Below are 16,413 nucleotides of genomic sequence, written 5' to 3'. Positions count from 1 at the left end.
CAGTGTCGCCGCCCATCATGATATAAATGGTGCTCTTCCTCATCAATAGCTTTGCACTGAGTAAAACTAAGTTACTGTTTGCCGCAACTGTTGCAGACGAAACCGTGGCCGCTGTCACCATGATCATGGATGGCGACCTTGCGGTTCTGAAGGCACGTGGCCAACATGTGCACTGATTTAATATGAAACTACCATTAGCTGCAACCGTGGACGAAACCGCGGTCACTGTCATTGCGATCATGGATGGCTACTACATAGTTACGAAGGCACGCAGCCGACGCACGTTCCTAGTCAAAATTAAACCATTGTTTGCCACAAAACTGGTGTGGATGAAACCATGGCAGCTGTTGATGCAATCGTGGATGGCGGCTACGCAGTCATGAAGGCATGTCGCCAATACGGTGCGGTAAATGCAAGAATAAAGGCTTTGAGGGCACAAATAGGCGTCCTGGCATTGCTGTCATTTACCATATTCACTTGATTCTAACGCGCACCCATTTTCCGTGACCAAAAAAAATATATAAAATATATAGAGTACAATATGTGCACCTCGTGCTTTCATATAGAAATACTATTTTCTCTCATTTGGAAAAAACAGATTTATTCCTAATACACTAAGTTGCGATGCATAAAAACACAAACAGAAGTGGCGTACCTTGCCGCCAAAATTTTCACTGCACCAGTACGAGTCGCGTGGGGCAATAGTTATCGCTCGTCGTCGCTGTCAGACAACTCCTTATCGCTATCAACAGACCAAAGCATTTCGTCCTCGGTGCCGTTCATGGCATTCGAAATCCCGCACTATTTAAAGGCCTTGTTGACCATGGCAGACGGGATCGTGCACCATGCATCTTTCACCCAACCAGCAAAGTCCTACAGTGAGACACGCTTCATTTTATTGGTGGGTGTGAATTCGTGGCAGCCACTGACAAGCCATTCGGTGTAAAGCGATCAAATTCTGTCTTTCACTGACTTGTTCAAAGCAAACATTGAGCAGCTGGAGCTGCGATGTCATGCCGCCGGGTATCACGACAAGGTCGGTGTCGCATGCAGCCAGCTTGTCCTTGATGCACTGGTCAAGGTGGCACCTGAACGCGTCGAGCACAAGCATCCCATGCAGACCCAAACTGCTGCTGGGTCTCTCCCGTCAAACGTTATCAATCCAGTCAGCGACAAAGTCCGTGGTCATCCAACCTTTTTCATTTGCATGCGCAATCACGCCACTCGAAAGCACGATTCCTTTCGGGCGCATCTTCCGTCTGAAGATAAGATACGGGGGCCGCTTGTGCCCATCCGCAGTGCAACAAAGCATTGCGGTGACTCTAGTTTTTTTGTGGCCGGAAGACAAAACGTGCACCTGCTTTGCCCCCTTCTTTTCAACTGCTGTGGTGGCAGGTATGTCAAAGTAGAGCGGCGTCTGATCGGCATTTCCAATCTGTCCGAAGTGGTAGCCATTTCTGTGGCGCAACTTGAAAGCGTACTGCTGAAAACTGCAATTTCTCTTTATATTTCTTGGGCAATTTTTGGCATATGCCTGTTCACCTTCAAAGAGAAAAGCCTTTTCTTTTCGTAAAATTTTATAGCCAGCATCTGCTCGCTTTAAAGTCACTCCGCATTAGCCCTTTCTGTAGGGCTAACTGCATCACTCGTACTTTGAGCAGATCAGTCGTCACAGGCTGCTGTACTGCTTGCTGCTCTTGTACTTATTCCGTGAGCAGCTCTTTATTTCGGCGAAACGGCCCTGCTTCGGTCCACTGAAACCTTTCCTTGTTGTTTGCTGGGAAAATATTCTCCCTCTGTTTGCGCCAGTTCCACACGCAAATTTTGGCAGCTCCGAACGCCCGTAATGCGGTCTGATTTCCGTCCGTCTCCGTGCACATGCTAACTTTCCTTTTAAATGCAGCATCATGGTGGACGCAGCATGTCTTCGCAGCCAGTGCTTCCCATGCTGATTGAATAAACGCAGAAACCGGGAAGACAGGTGGTAGACTAGGTTACACCAGCGCCTGGTTACACGTACAACATGGAGATATGCACATGGAGGAAGCTATGGCAGCAGCTAGAAGTGCATACGAGGCGACCATTTTTCGAATGCCGATGGTGATATAATAATGCGGATTTAGGGTCGTACTCGATTCTAACGCGCATGCGATTTTTGGACTCGTGTTATCAGAAAAAAAGGTGCACGTTAGATTCGAGTGAATACGGTAAGTGCTATTTCCACTGATCACTGTGGTGATGCGCATCTGTCGCATCGTTTCGGTGGACGCTTGCGCTGTTTTTGCTCTTGTGTGTCATATTTACGGCGCTCCGCATTTGTCGAGCTCCAAGAGTTGTCCGAATTAACTGATGTGCGGCCAAATGCGTCCAAATTAACGAGAGTTTCATCTCCTTCAATAATTCATATGCCTGCCAGGACCAAAGGGCAGGTCCGAATTATGATTTTCCAAATTAATGAGGGTAAAATCAATGAGGTTTTACTGTAATTTGCCAAGCTTTTGGAACAGTATTGTGCAGACATAAACTCTTCAGCTAGTCAGCATGTGAGTACAGTGTGAAGCAGTGAATTAAATGAACTTAGGCGATCTGAGCACTAAGCACGATGTGTTAAGTGAACAAGGACTAGCTGATAAGTGTTATTTGTGTGTCTGTCTGCCTTCTTTCCTTTTTCGGTGCCGTGAAGTACAGTCAACTGCCATTAATTCAGCGAGGCCGACGAAAATGATAAAATTATCCGGCAGGCTGAATTAGCCAAGATGCAGAAAAAAACAACTCTAGAACACATTGCTGATTTCTTTGGCACTATTTGTTCAATTATAACGTGCCCCGAATAAAACGCGCACATGCTTTTTATCTGTGAAAAGTAGAAAAGCAACGTAGAAATGATATAACGCTCCTTAGCAGAGTAGAAATCTTATTGTATCTGAATGCACTGCACAGAAAATTTTTCAGCCCAATTCTCTTGGGGGGAAAAAGCAGTGCACATTAGAATCTGGTAAAAACTGTAATTGGACATTGTGGGCTACTGATGTTGCTTGAAAACCTTTCGAAGGTAGGCAGAAAAGAGGCGTTTTTTTTTTGGGTGGTGACATGCTCCTTGCAATCACTGTACCTTAAGCGCCGTGAAGACGGATGCTGCCACAGGGCAATCATTAATTGTGTTTACCATTGGGGTTGGGCACTTGTGTGATGACCGCACAGTTGTGATGACAACTGTCCGGCCCATCAAACGACTTGCAAGCTGCAGCACATCGAACTGAAGTTTCTCCCGCCGACCACCACAGCGAGACTGCAGCCCCTCGACCAGAGTATCATAAAGGCATTCAAGGTAGGCTATCGGAAGCGACTTATTCAACAGCTCCTTGTAAACCCCCGCATGGGAAGCGATCTCAAGATTGACCTGCTCGGCGCGATCCAGATGATTACCAGCGCTTGGGGCGACGTGAAGCAGGCCACAGTAGCCAACTATTTCAGCAAGGCAGGCCTTGAAGTGGCCGGAGATGAATTTCCGGAAGCTTTAGATGACGATGAGTGCTTGGAGGATGCGTTTCGCGACTTGTCCAATTTTCCCGGTGCAGTCCCGTGCAAAGTGATTGTTGATGACTTCATTAACGCTGACAGCGAAGTTCAAGCAGTAGCCGACCTCGCTGATGAGGACATTGTCGCTGGAATAGCTGGCGTTCAAGACGGCGATTCCAGTGATGACGAGGGCAACTGTGTTTTCGAAGAAACCCGTCCGTGCACAGCCACTGAACTGGTGTCAGCGTTCAGCCTGATTCGGCGCTGTTGCGGCGAAATGGAAGGCACTGGGTTCTCGCACCTGGACAGTCTCAAGAAGATTGAGACTAGTGTTTTCAACTTCATTTCCCAGAGGAAAAAGCAGCCCAAAATTAGTGATTTTTTTTTCCGTGAAATAAAGGGCTTTCATATTGTGTGCACATGCTATGCGATTCGCGGCTGTTCCAATCGGTAAGTCACAATTTGTTATGATCGTGAGTGCTTTTTTGGCCTATGTCTGTATATCGAATTTTCGCTATATCGAACTATTTTCCGATCCCCGTCGAATTCGATATATCCGGGTTCGACTGTAATGTCAAGAGCAGCAAATATAGCTGTTCACTGTAAAATTTGGTCAGTAGTCAAGTGTACTGTCATACTGTCAGTACAGCTCATTACCGAGGCTGCTGGTATTCCATTTTACTAAAAAATACGAAATCTGCTTAACAGCTTAAGAGATTGTTGAATTGAAATATGCTACTGAGGTACAAGAATGGGAAGAAAGGACACACCCACAACAGGTAGGCAACACATGGACACAGGACACAATTTCAGATGCCATATGCAGCCTTCTCTTACATTCTTCTTTCCATATAATGCCTCTGAAAACATGTACAAACAAAGACAAAGAAAGTTTATTTTTCACATTCACGATGAGGAAGTTGAAGGAATAAAAGCTACAACAATCTTGACGTGCCTTCAACTCTTACAACTGACCCCAACCTAAGCTCTTCAGCTCAAGAAAAATGTGGACAGCTATGAAGGAAAGAGCACAAACGCAGAATTAACACACGTTTTCTGTCACCGCCTTCATTTCTGGCCTAATCTTAACACTGGGTCTTTCTTTCTTTTAAATGTCTGGGAGGCCACTCTTTGGCCTTTATGTGCCAACAGCAGACAGCACCCCTGACATGCGTACAACTGTGTGCAGATGGGCTTCTTTGGGTACGTGGCGTTCTGCGGCAGTGGAGGTCCTCTGCCAGGCAACGTGCTGGTGCGCCTGGGCTCCTCGCTGGCCTCCGAGTTCATCAAGCTGGGCTTTGTGGCTACCTTGGTGGTGTCCTTCCCACTCTGCCTGTTCCCCTGCCGCACCAGCCTCCACTCCCTGCTCTTCAAAAGGGTGAGCTGCCGGCACCATTGCATCGGTTTTCTTTGGATGGCAAAGTAAACGGTGGACCGTATTTTGCCATGACAACTTTCGGTGATATGATTACTCTTGTGTACCCTGGCATCTAACATCGTGCATCTTTACAGTGTGGGCCACTTCCTTGACGCCAAATTCTAGCGGTTTCGTTTGTTGACATACTCAACTATACTGTTTCATTACTCCGTTTGAGCTTCATGTGGTAGTGCATTGTGTGTTCATAGCTCTTTTAGGCAACAACTGTGCTCCATGAGATTGAAAGCGCGGACGCCATCTTGCGGTCAGCGACTGCGGGTGGACTGTGACCAGCAGTCGCGATCTTCTTTTGCAACGAACAACTGTCAACGCCACATTGTCACAGTTGTAGTGCAAAAATGATGTGGAATAAAAAAAAAGGGGGAAGCAAATGTCTCTCCAATAAATGTGGAGGTTTATGAACACAAATGCCGCAGCACAAGTCACGACTTGCAGACCATGGCTCATGCAAGACCACTCAACTATGTCTGGTCCTTTTGTTACGCTGACAGGGCAGCAGTTTACTGAGCTCAAGAAGTCGCCAGGACAAAGAAAGGTTCCACATTCATTTCATAGTGTGCCTAGGATGCCTCTGCCATGCTCAGGAAGCACTGTGTTTTCGAGCTAGAAGGTGAGGTAGCGCCCAGTGATGAGTCGCAGAGAAGCCAATTACAGCACATACTGGTGACCCATGCACGGCTTAGACTAGCACGACTTGCATGGAATGGTGGCTCACAGCTGCTGGCCATATCCATAATGTTTCTGCCTCGATGACAGTTCCCGTAGATTAAGCTTTGCTGGTTAACTTTTAGTTGCATGTGGCTGAGCACACTTTGCAGGAGCTTTCACCTATAAAGCAAGACTGCCATACCACCGCTATAGCCCTTTCGCTGTTCCTTTCGTTTTACACAACAGGGAATAAATCTGTTTGTTGATTAAAATGCCGCCTGTGGCCTTGTCAGTGAGTTTCCAGTGAGTGAGAACCTGCTGCAGCATCCTTTTTGCATGTCATAAAGTGCAAGCGAGCTATGTGTTCCTACCACAGATTCTAGATAGTTCCAGGTACATTAGCCCATTCGACACTAGATTTTTTAGATATTTCTTTGGCATCTTAAGAGGCTGAATTAAAAACTTACGTGGTCTCAAATTCCAAATCTAGCTGCGGGTTAAGAGGCATTATAATGAAGTCAAGTTGGATACGAAAATACCTTTATTATATCGGATACAGTTAAACCTCGATGCAGTGAGCTTCAGTATATTATAATTCTTGATATAACGGAGTATTCAACTTTTTTCAACTTCTCGCCCATTGAACACCATGTATTTTGAACCTCAGTATAACAAAGTGAGTTCACACGCAACTTCAGTATAACGAAATTTCACTGCTGCTGCAAAGAAATACCGAGACCATAAATGGAAACTTTTGCCGAGCCAGATGGCCAAATGGTTGAACTACAAGTAGCAGCTTTCAAACACACCTCTCAAATTGTGCGCAACGCACTGAAGAGCGACTGGTGGAGTTGGAGCAGCATCATGTTTCGTATAAAGTCCAAGTACGATAAGGTCCTGAGATAAGTCACAGAGTGACTGTAAACAGTGAAAACGCTCGCCTCTGCTAGACAAGACCATAGTTATAGGAAAAGTTAAAACAAAACAAAAACGAAAAGAGAAGCATGGGAAGCTCTCACAATCCACAACAGAAAAAACCTGTGCATAAGCACTCCCTCTATCACACTCACAGAAGCCGAAATCAAAGTCTCCGGATGGAATGAGTGCCGTTGAACTCTTTAGGTCTGGCTGCTATCGCGTTGTCGCATGACCTGCCACTGCTCCCCTTGCTTCCCTTATCACTTTGTATATTAGCATGTTCTCTAACAAAAATCAAGAGATGGTAGTTTGTGCTTCATCCGTTTGCATCTTTCTTCCCTTCTTTGCCATCTTTTGTGCCACTGTAAAACTCGGCGCAACCTTATCATGAACGTGCACCAACTAGCCCTTTGATTGCTTTACTTAGCATGCTGCTTTTTCTGTCATTGTGTGGTTGCGGTCTTGGCTCTTTTGTTTTGCCTTAGGATTGCCTTTTCTTGCCTTCCTGACGTTGTTGCCTCACCTTCTTTTGTAGCTGCCCTGCCTCGCATGCAACTTAAAGGGCCCTTAAAGTGGCGGTAACACACCGATGAAGCAGCTTACAAGCATTGGGCATGAATGTGGGGATGGAAGTGGGACTCATGGTCAGAAACATCTTCGTGAAATAATTCTTTCAAAACTGTTCCTGGTAAACACTGATGCGCTCTGCTAGGAGCACCCTCAATCTATTGAGAGCAATGAAATTGGTGACAAACGTTAACCCTATAAGGGTCGATTTTTTTCGCCATATGCGACCGCCCAGGGTCGATTTTTTATATTGCAGATTTCAATTCTTCTTGGGGACTTATTTCGAAAAAAATTAACCGCAATTTTTCTAGCGTGATCGTAAAGTGAGAAAAAAACATGTTGCGTTGGTATATACGTACTCTTCATTCATGAATAACAACAATAAAAAAGGAAATTAACTTATAAGAATTAAAAATTTGATGCATTTTTATACACATAGTTCAAGGCCTTGAATATGCGCACACGAGAATGTTTCGCAAGTCTCAAATGTTCCTGCTCTTACACTAATATCTAATATGTACATCCATAGCGTAATCAAACTGCGTAGGTGCGCACACTTAAGAAAACTGTGTGGTTGTGTTCCCATCAAAAAAGCACGTGGGACAAACTTCCACTAATCTTCATCTTATCGCCAACCGGAGGCAATTAGTTTTCGCGAGTGTCAAAAAAAAAAAAGCAACGAAAACGCATGCACGGCTGCATCCTTCCTATGCGCACCCCTGTGAGCACTAAACGAGCGACAAATAGGCAGTCGCCCTTTGAGCCATTAGTAACGAGATAGCCATCAGTTTTGCAAGTGCAAGGCGCCGAAACCGCCCGCGAAAACAAAACCCAAGCCGCCACCCGCCCGCGCGCGCGCCAATGCTCGAGTGGTACTATATAGACGCGCGGGAGCGAACTAAACTAAAACAAACCACGCAACGAAAACCGAGAGAGGGAGGTGCGCGAAAAAAATTCCATGTATTCCCACATAGTGGCTGCACATGACAGAAAAGAAAAAGTGAGGAAATTGGCACGCTTTTTAAACGTACAGATGGCGCCTGAAATATACGGCAGCGACCATTTTTGGACTTGTTCGCGGCGCCGTATATTTGCGTCATTGACTGTCAAAGGGTTGATATCTCTGCTTGCAAAAAGCCATTGCATCATGCCAAAGTGACTTGTATGATGGCTGTAGCAACATGGAGATAAGCATTGGACAGATGGCATTGATTTCATATGGAAGTTCTGTAACAGCACAGCAATCGGCCCCTTTCATAATGTCTGCAAGCTGTTTACCGATTTGTCAGTAGGAAATGTATACAGTAGACTCCAGGAAAAGTGAAACACGGAGAAGTGAAAATTTCAGATCAACAGAACTTTCTATACATTTCAGGCTGTCTTCTATCTGTAAGAGCCTTTCTATGGTAGCAAGCAGTATTTTTGTTTTCATCTTCGCCAACATAGAAGTACCATAAAAAATGTTCTCTTCTCCAATGAGTGCTGAGAGTGCACCCCATTATTGACAAAAACATAATTCAGTTCTTCTGCGAATCGTTCTGCCTCATCCGGAGAAATTTTATGGCAAAAGGAACTTTAAGGGCCCTTTAAGTGTTCCCCCCCCGCCTGCCCCTTTTTTTTTTCATATTTGTCATTACTCAGGATGCACTGTGGGATTAATAGTGAAGCTAGCAGCATCTCGCTGCAATATAATGTCCCACAAAACACGATATCGCATTTGCAGCCTCCTAATAACGCGCAGCGTCGTCATCCTGTGCAGGCCAACAGCTCTCGTACGTGTCTGAGCCCCTGTGCCCCAGAGCACGAAAATCTCTTGGCCACGGTCGCTCTGGGGGAACAGGCAAGTGTTGGGCTCGTCGAGTGAGTAGTAGCCGCGACGCTGTCTGTGTGGACCGCCCATGTTGCTCACTGCAGCACACAGATCGCACCGTTTAGCACCAGAAAGTTGCCTGTGAGAACACCTACGGAAGAACCAAGTTGTCAGCTGAGTCTGCAAACCTTTGTGACGGCAGAGTACCATTGATTAGATCAGGCTTTGCAACTAAAATGTCGCCTGCGAGGACTGTACTGCAATAGAACAAATGTGTTGAACCAATCCGTAAGCCTTTTACACCAGAAAGTTAATTGCGAGAACGACATTGCATAAGAGAGTTTACCAAGTCAGTCAGTTGGCATTCGTGATAACAGAACAGCATTGATCACATCGCACTTTGCACCCTTGAGCATGCTTTGCAAGATCAATGCCCAGAAACAAAGTTGCTGAGTGTGTCTAAGTATAAGCTACTGGGTTGGCAGCACGGTGCAGCAAAGCACACAGGATACTCAACTGCGGACAAGACGCGACGCAAGTGTCAGCCATGTCATGTCCTATGCAACAGAATTGTCACATTAGGACAAGGCCGTTATTGGCCTGAAACCCACTTAACCAAGAATGTGTAACATTTATTAATTGGACCTCAAAGAGAGAATCGCAAATAATTTTGGATCACCCAACAGTCAAATTGCAGAACACAAGCTTATCTGGTTGTAGTCTTTCAGGCACTCAGTTCTTGTAAAGTGATAATTTAGTGCTGTTCAGTGCATATTTTAAGGCAAGACATGGTGTAGCAAGGCAATGGCCAGTTTTTTTTCCAGATGTCGCCCTCGCTTAAGAGTATTGAGTGATAGTGAACTTAGCTGTCCACTGCACACTACTAAATGAAATGCGATGTGAAAAGGGAGTTCGGCTGTCTCAAAAAGTGCTGATCAATACTGTTACAAGTGGCTGTGCAGGCTATAGTGAAGTACATAATAGGCAATGTGCAAAATTTTGTTGGCAGGCTTTCTCATACATCTAAGTAGTCCTAACCAAGATAGGGATAGCAGAAAAAAACTTGGGGGGAGAGGGGGCAGCCCCTTCCCTCCTCCCCTCATTTGTCCCCCTGCAGAGCAATCCCTGTGTTGTTGAAAAAAAAAAATGGTTGATCACAGTTCTCTGGCAAGTGAATGCCAGAGACTGGCCTGTTCATTCAAGTCCTATACTGAATCTGGCTTTTCTTGTGTCCAGTGCGAATGTTGAAAGGCCATTCTCAGTGTTTCATTCTGCATATTAATTGAAAAGAGCATACCACAATTATTGATTTCAACATTAGCGTATATATTGTAGTAAATTGTATGGCAATAAACCTGTCTCAACAGAACTGTTTGTTGGCCTGTCTGCCATTCTAAATCTAGTAAATGGTAAATGTAAATATGAAAATGTTCTTGCGGATGTAATCAGTTTTTCTTTCTTCTTGCGAACGAGTCTGTTTTAGGGGTAAAGGTGAAACTAAAAGGTGAACAACAGTATAAAAAAGGATGAAAAGCTCTGATAATCTACAATATTTGCTGCATAAATAAAAACTCCGAAAAGGCAGAACCCTACTTGTTTGCAATCCTAGTCCAAGATTCACCATCTTGATGAGGCTGAGGCAAGATCTGCGTGCCGGAGTGCAACTTGGCCACTCATTTTACTTCTGTAATTCACGTATCTCTCATTGTTTGGCTGCAAACTTCTTCACGCATTAATCGCCACAACATCGCCAGCAGAAGAAATGGGGCATTTGGGGGAAATAAGGAAGCCTGCACAACAGAGTGAGAAATAAGAACAGCTTGCAGCCAAGTCAGACGGGCAAATTTATTGTCACTTTGAGCAACTGCCCCTAGAGGCACTGAGTGCTGCTTCAGTGGTGTGCTGCTACACTAAAAAGGAAAGTGTCAATCGGTATTGATGACAATGTCAGTGGCTAAGTTGGTAGTCGCGCTACAGTTTCTTTTTTTGGCAATATTTGCAAAGCAATGTTGCAGTGTATTTAAGGACAGTATTTAGCACGAATATTAACCTAGATAACGTAAATCTTTCCAATCGCATTATAACACAAATGAATTTGCGCAAGGCTATCCAAGGCCACCAAAGAATTTCTTTTTTTTTTTAATTGCAGATGGCCAGAGATGCTTATAACATTTGAAACTGCTAGAAGGTTGTTTTGTATAAGTTTTGATTCAGCATTTGAGTGTTATTTACTTTTGAAGCACATTGAGGTTACACACTTTGATGTAATAAAGTGAGCTTATAGAATGCACTCACTCGCAAGTACATTTCATGGCACGCCACCAAACCTTTCTGTTTGACTTCCTCCGAGTGTCGCTAATGGGTAAATGCACTTGCTGAAAGTGCCACTAAATTTGCCCGTGTGATGGCAGGTTCTGGCCAGATACCTGCACCCCGCAACTTAGCGAGCTCGAAAGTACAAATTCGTTTGTTTTCTCTGGTCCAAGCGGGAACTAGGTTGCCCTAGTCCTGAGCATTAGGTGAACTGATTCTTACTTTCGACGAGCTTTAATGGTTCTGCTTTTGCAATTCTGTAAAACGTCCTTTTTTTTTTTCAAAATTTTCTCACAGATGTTTTTATTTGCTCTCTACAACATTGACAATTTTACTGTTGCGCAAAGCAAACTTTAAAATCAGTCTGCCTTAACATTGGCATTTAGTGTCCTTTTCGTTAGGTGCGAGTGCGATATGATCCAGGGTGAGCTTGAAGCATGTTTCTGTGTATGCACTGTTTCTGAGATGCACCATTCGCATCTCTAATTCCTGCTTGTCTGCATGGTTTTTCTGCACCACAGCTTGTAGACAGTGTTGTTGCATCTGTCATCTTGTCGCATCGTCTTGTCTCTCACCAGTCTTGTGGCAGCTTCCGCTGAGAGAATGAAAGGCATTGGGACATTGAAGGAAAAGGAGGCTCAGACGTGCGGGTCAAAACTACTGTTTGGTGGCCCGTCTCGCCAATGAGAATTTGCCTTTGAGCGAAAGTCTCACTCAGTGCACCCTCCTCACGTCTGACGTCTCAGCCTTGCGCGGCGCATCAGTACTAGTTCCGTCTCGTTTGGAAAGACTTCTCCAATGCATGAGACAGGCAGCTGAGACCGTGAATTGTTTGGGTACTTCCCTCCATACGCAACTAGGGAATTCGCGGTAAGCGCTGAAACCCTTTTTTTTTTTTCATTTTCTTATTTTCTTCTTTTTCCCACACTACTTTTGAGTGCTGTTCAAATTTGCCGAAAATATGTTGTGTATCTAGCCGCCCGCGTTCATGGCCGCTTGTGTACAGGAGACTCCGAAACCACGTTGATAGAACCATTGAGGAATACTATGCCATGCCACCTGCCACAATCAGCGAAACCTGTGTACCGCGGATAACTTAAGCATGTTTTCAGGTATTTGAGATATACTAAATTGACTTAAACTGACTCTATCAACATGCCTCGCGCTGACTTTCTAGTGAGATATCCCTCCCCCCTCCCTCACCAAAAAAAAAAAAAATATGTAGCACTAAAGGAAGAGAAAAAAGCGATGAGAAGGTTTGCAGTATCAAGCAAAAAAATATATATAAATAACATAACGATAACGACATCAGTTGTAAAGTTCAAATACCGATTTTCATCAAGTAAAAAAAAAAGGAAGAAGAAGAGGCTGTTGTTTGCGTCCATTTCTTCTACATTTGCACCTATATTCATTTTCGCGGGGTTCCGTTTGTACTCCTGTAGATCACAAGCATGCATTTGCAACGGTGAAAGGTCGTCGGTATGCCTGTATCGTTTGTCTAGTTGAGTTCACGGCCGCCTGCACACGTGAGGTTCCGGAACTACAATGGCAGAACCATTTAGAACTCCTATATTAAGTTACCCATCGCGATCAGGAAAACGTATCTATCATGGGTAAATCAAAGAAGTTTTTAGGCACGTAAGATTTACGAAATTGGTTGCAGAAATTTCCGAAGTGCGCTGCCGATGTGTGCCTACTGAGATGCCCCCCTTTTTGTGATCGAAGCAAGCGCATCTTGTGCGTTATTATTATTTTCAGTGCGAGTAGCGGTATGAACTTTGTATTGCAAAGAACCTGATGGCGGAGTCTTACTATTCGTTCGAGAGCGAAAGCTTCAGCTTATATATACATATGTTTATATATATACGTATATATGTACCGCATATATATGTACATATATTCGTTTTTGCAGGTTCCCGTTTGTACTCCTGTAGATCACGAGCGTGTATTCTCAACTGTGAAAGGTCGTCAGTACGCCTGCAGGGTTTGCCTAGCCGAGTTCTCGGCCGCCTGCGCATGTGAGATTCTGGACCTACAGGGCCAGAACCGTTTAGAAGTAATTCTATATTGAGTTACTCACCGCGATCAGGAAAACACATCTATCGCGGATAAATCAAAAGTTTTTGGGCACGTAGGGCCCTCTGGACTGTAATTGTCGGCATTGAGGCAGCCTTGCTGCCTACGAGATTACCTGACTGAGCTATGTCGAATGCTCATTTGCCATAGTCGGAAGTTCGAATCCTTCTATAAAGGTGTGTTTTTTTTAATTTGACAATAGTGAGCTTGAAATTCACCTCTTCTAGTGCACTACATCTGCAGGCTTGGCATGACGCCTAACACCGGCCAAAGATGCCGAGAGTTAGTGGGGCTATACTGATCCAGGTGCAACCAAATTAGAAAGACCCACTAAGCTTCAACAAAGACACTCCCTCAACAGAACAAGAATTGGCCTCCCTGGTGCAGTATTTGGCCACTGCCTCCCAAATGTTTCCTACAATTAACCCATGGCCCGCAGTGCCCAGCAGCTGTGGAGCACCTGACCAAGGCGGGTGTCAGACCTGTAACGCAGCAGAGGGTGCTAAGAATCTCTGGGTCCGGACAGGCCACCAATGGAAACTGACCCTGTCAACCTTTAATTGCCAAACTCTGTCGAGTGAGGCTAGCTTAGCAGGGCTCTTTGAGGAACTATCAGACATGGGTTTGGATACCATCGGCCTTAGTGAGATCAGAACTGGTGAGGCTCATACATTGCTGAATAACGGCCATGTCCTCTGCTAGAGAGGTCTTCCAGATAAGAAGCAATATGGGGTAGGATTTCTAATCCATAAGGACAAAGCAGGCAACATTGACGAATTCTACAACATTAGTGAGAGGGTGGCTGCAGTCGTAATCAAACTTAATAAGTGGTATAGATTAAAAGTAGTACAAACCTATGCTCTAACATCCAGTCACGATGATGATGAAGTAGATCAGTTTTATGAAGATGTTGAATTAGCGATGAGAAAAGTGCAAACTCTGTATACTGTAGTAATGGGTGACTTCAATGCAAAAGTGGGGAAAAGCAGGCTGGTGAACAAGCAATTGGCAACTACGGCGTTGATTCTGGAAATGCTAGAGGAAAGATGCTAGTAGAATTCGCAGAAAGTAATAAGCTTGGAATAATGAACACCTTTTTCAGGAAGCGCAGCTACAGAAAGTGAACCTAGGAAAGCTCTTATGGTAAAACAAGAAATGAAATTGATTTCATACTTTCTGCCTATCCCAGCATAGTGCAGGATGCAGAAGTGATAGGTTGGGTAAAGTGCAGTGATCACAGGTTAGTGAGGGCTAGGATTCACCTCAATTTAAAGAGAGAAAGAGTAAAATTGGTCAGGAAGAAACAGGTCAGCCTGGAGGCAGTAAGGGTAAAAGCAGACAAATTCAGGCTGGTACTTGCAAACAAATATGCAGCTTTAAAACAGAGAGATGAAGATGACATAGATATAATGAATGAAACCGTAACTAGGCTAGCTTCAGAGGCACAAATGGAAGTGGGAGGCAAGGCACCAAGGCAACCAGTAGGCAAGCTCTGCCAAGTAACATAGGATCTAATAAAGAAACGACAAAGAATGAAAGTGTCCAACTCAAGAGATAAGATAGAATTCGCAGAACTGTCAAAACTGATCAACAAGGCGAAAATAAGGGATATTCGAAGCTATAATGTGAGAAAGACTGAAGAAGCCGTAAAAAATGGATGCAGCATGAAATCAGTACGAAGGAAACTTGGCATAGGACAAACCAAGATGTACGAACTGAAAGATAAGCAGGGTAATACAGGGAAACCTCGTTAAACTGTAGTTGGCCAGAGCTCGAAAAACGTACGTGCTAAACGGTAGTGCTGTTTAACCAAAATAGCATGAGATCGCCCACTTACCTGTCAAAAACGGAACTCGGAAAGAGTGCGATGAAAGGGGAAAAAAAATTCAGTATTTATTCACTTCGCGCGACAAAAATTATTTTTGTTTGATGCCGCGGCGGCCTAGCAGCGACGACTGCGGCCTTAAACTTACTGAAGCTCCGAGCCAGGTTTTCAGCCAGCCCCCTCTTCTTGGCAAACACTCGTATGGCAGATTCCTCGTTGGTGTTACATATTCTCCGTGCACAGGCGCGGTAGTGTTACAGAAGTCGCGGGGCACCTTTTTATTGCGGGGTGCTGTTCTCGTCGCGATGATTGCATTCATGAGGCTGACGTAACGCACAGCTTCTGCTACTGTCAGGCCTGAATCGCCCATGCTGTCGCTTTCCGTGTCGTCCTCATCACTGTTGCTAGTCGACACTTCGGCAACAACAGAGGCAACGATGGCGAAAAGTCAAACCTCGTAGCCGACATCTCTTTGCGGTCGCAGCAGCACTGCCGAGCAACGTCTTCGCATTCCAAATGCCACACACTGTAGTCAACAGCAGATCCCTGTCGCGTGCCAGCGCAGACTTCTTCGTGTCATGATCGATAGCACGAGCAATAGCACGAGCGATGTCTAATTTTTCTTTTATGCTGTGCACCCGGTGCCTTTTTTTTTATCTGAGCTTCGGCATGACGCGAGTCCTTGTCTGCATGATGCCATGACGCTCTTTGGTCTGGCACGGCGCCGAAATGATGTTGATGTTGATCCGGCTTCACGCACAAATACACAGGGCGCTTGGAGGTCGTTGTTCCCACCTCTGAGGCTTGTTGTTCTGCCGGGCCACCCGACAGAAACGGCGCGCCACCATGTTTGCACGACAAAAAGTGGGAACACTACGTGTTAACCGATGCGTACGCAATAAGCTATTACGGTTTATGCGGATACAAAACACATTATTTTCAATGGCCGCCGAGTCGAGGATTTGACTTTACTACTTTTAAGACGAAACTACTGTTTAAGCGGGTACGCCTTAACGAGGTTTTACTGTATCATCAGCAATCTCGAAGATATAGTAAAAGCAGCAGAAGAATTCTGTAATGACCTCTACAGTACCCAGAGAAGTCACGATACATCCATTAGAAACAGTAATGAACTTGATACAGAAGCTCCTCCTATAACTAGTGATGAGGTCAGAAAGACCTTGCAAGACCCGAAATGAGGGAGAGCGGCAGGAGATGGAATAACAGTCGATTTAATCAAAAATGGAGAAGACATAATGTTTGGAAAACTGGTGGCTCTTTATATGGAGTGTCTTTCGA

General features: G+C 44.9%; 1 protein-coding gene across 3 annotated transcripts in view; it reads left to right on the top strand.

Annotated features, from left to right (window-relative positions):
* LOC142590582 (uncharacterized) overlaps positions 1-16,413 on the top strand; it is a 123,886-nt gene that overhangs the window by 37,984 nt on the left and 69,489 nt on the right. For 2 of the 3 annotated variants that reach the window (XM_075702887.1, XM_075702888.1), the window contains exons 8-9: positions 4,709-4,897; positions 8,850-8,930. In XM_075702887.1, the coding sequence (XP_075559002.1) occupies positions 4,709-4,897; positions 8,850-8,930 (270 nt within the window). The remainder of the gene's footprint in view (positions 1-4,708; positions 4,898-8,849; positions 8,931-16,413) is intronic. The other variant, XM_075702889.1, reaches the window with a different exon arrangement.

The sequence above is a fragment of the Dermacentor variabilis genome, chromosome 8, assembly GCF_050947875.1.
Source record: "Dermacentor variabilis isolate Ectoservices chromosome 8, ASM5094787v1, whole genome shotgun sequence".
NCBI lineage: Eukaryota > Metazoa > Arthropoda > Arachnida > Ixodida > Ixodidae > Dermacentor > Dermacentor variabilis.
This window is presented reverse-complemented; position numbering and strand designations above follow the sequence as displayed.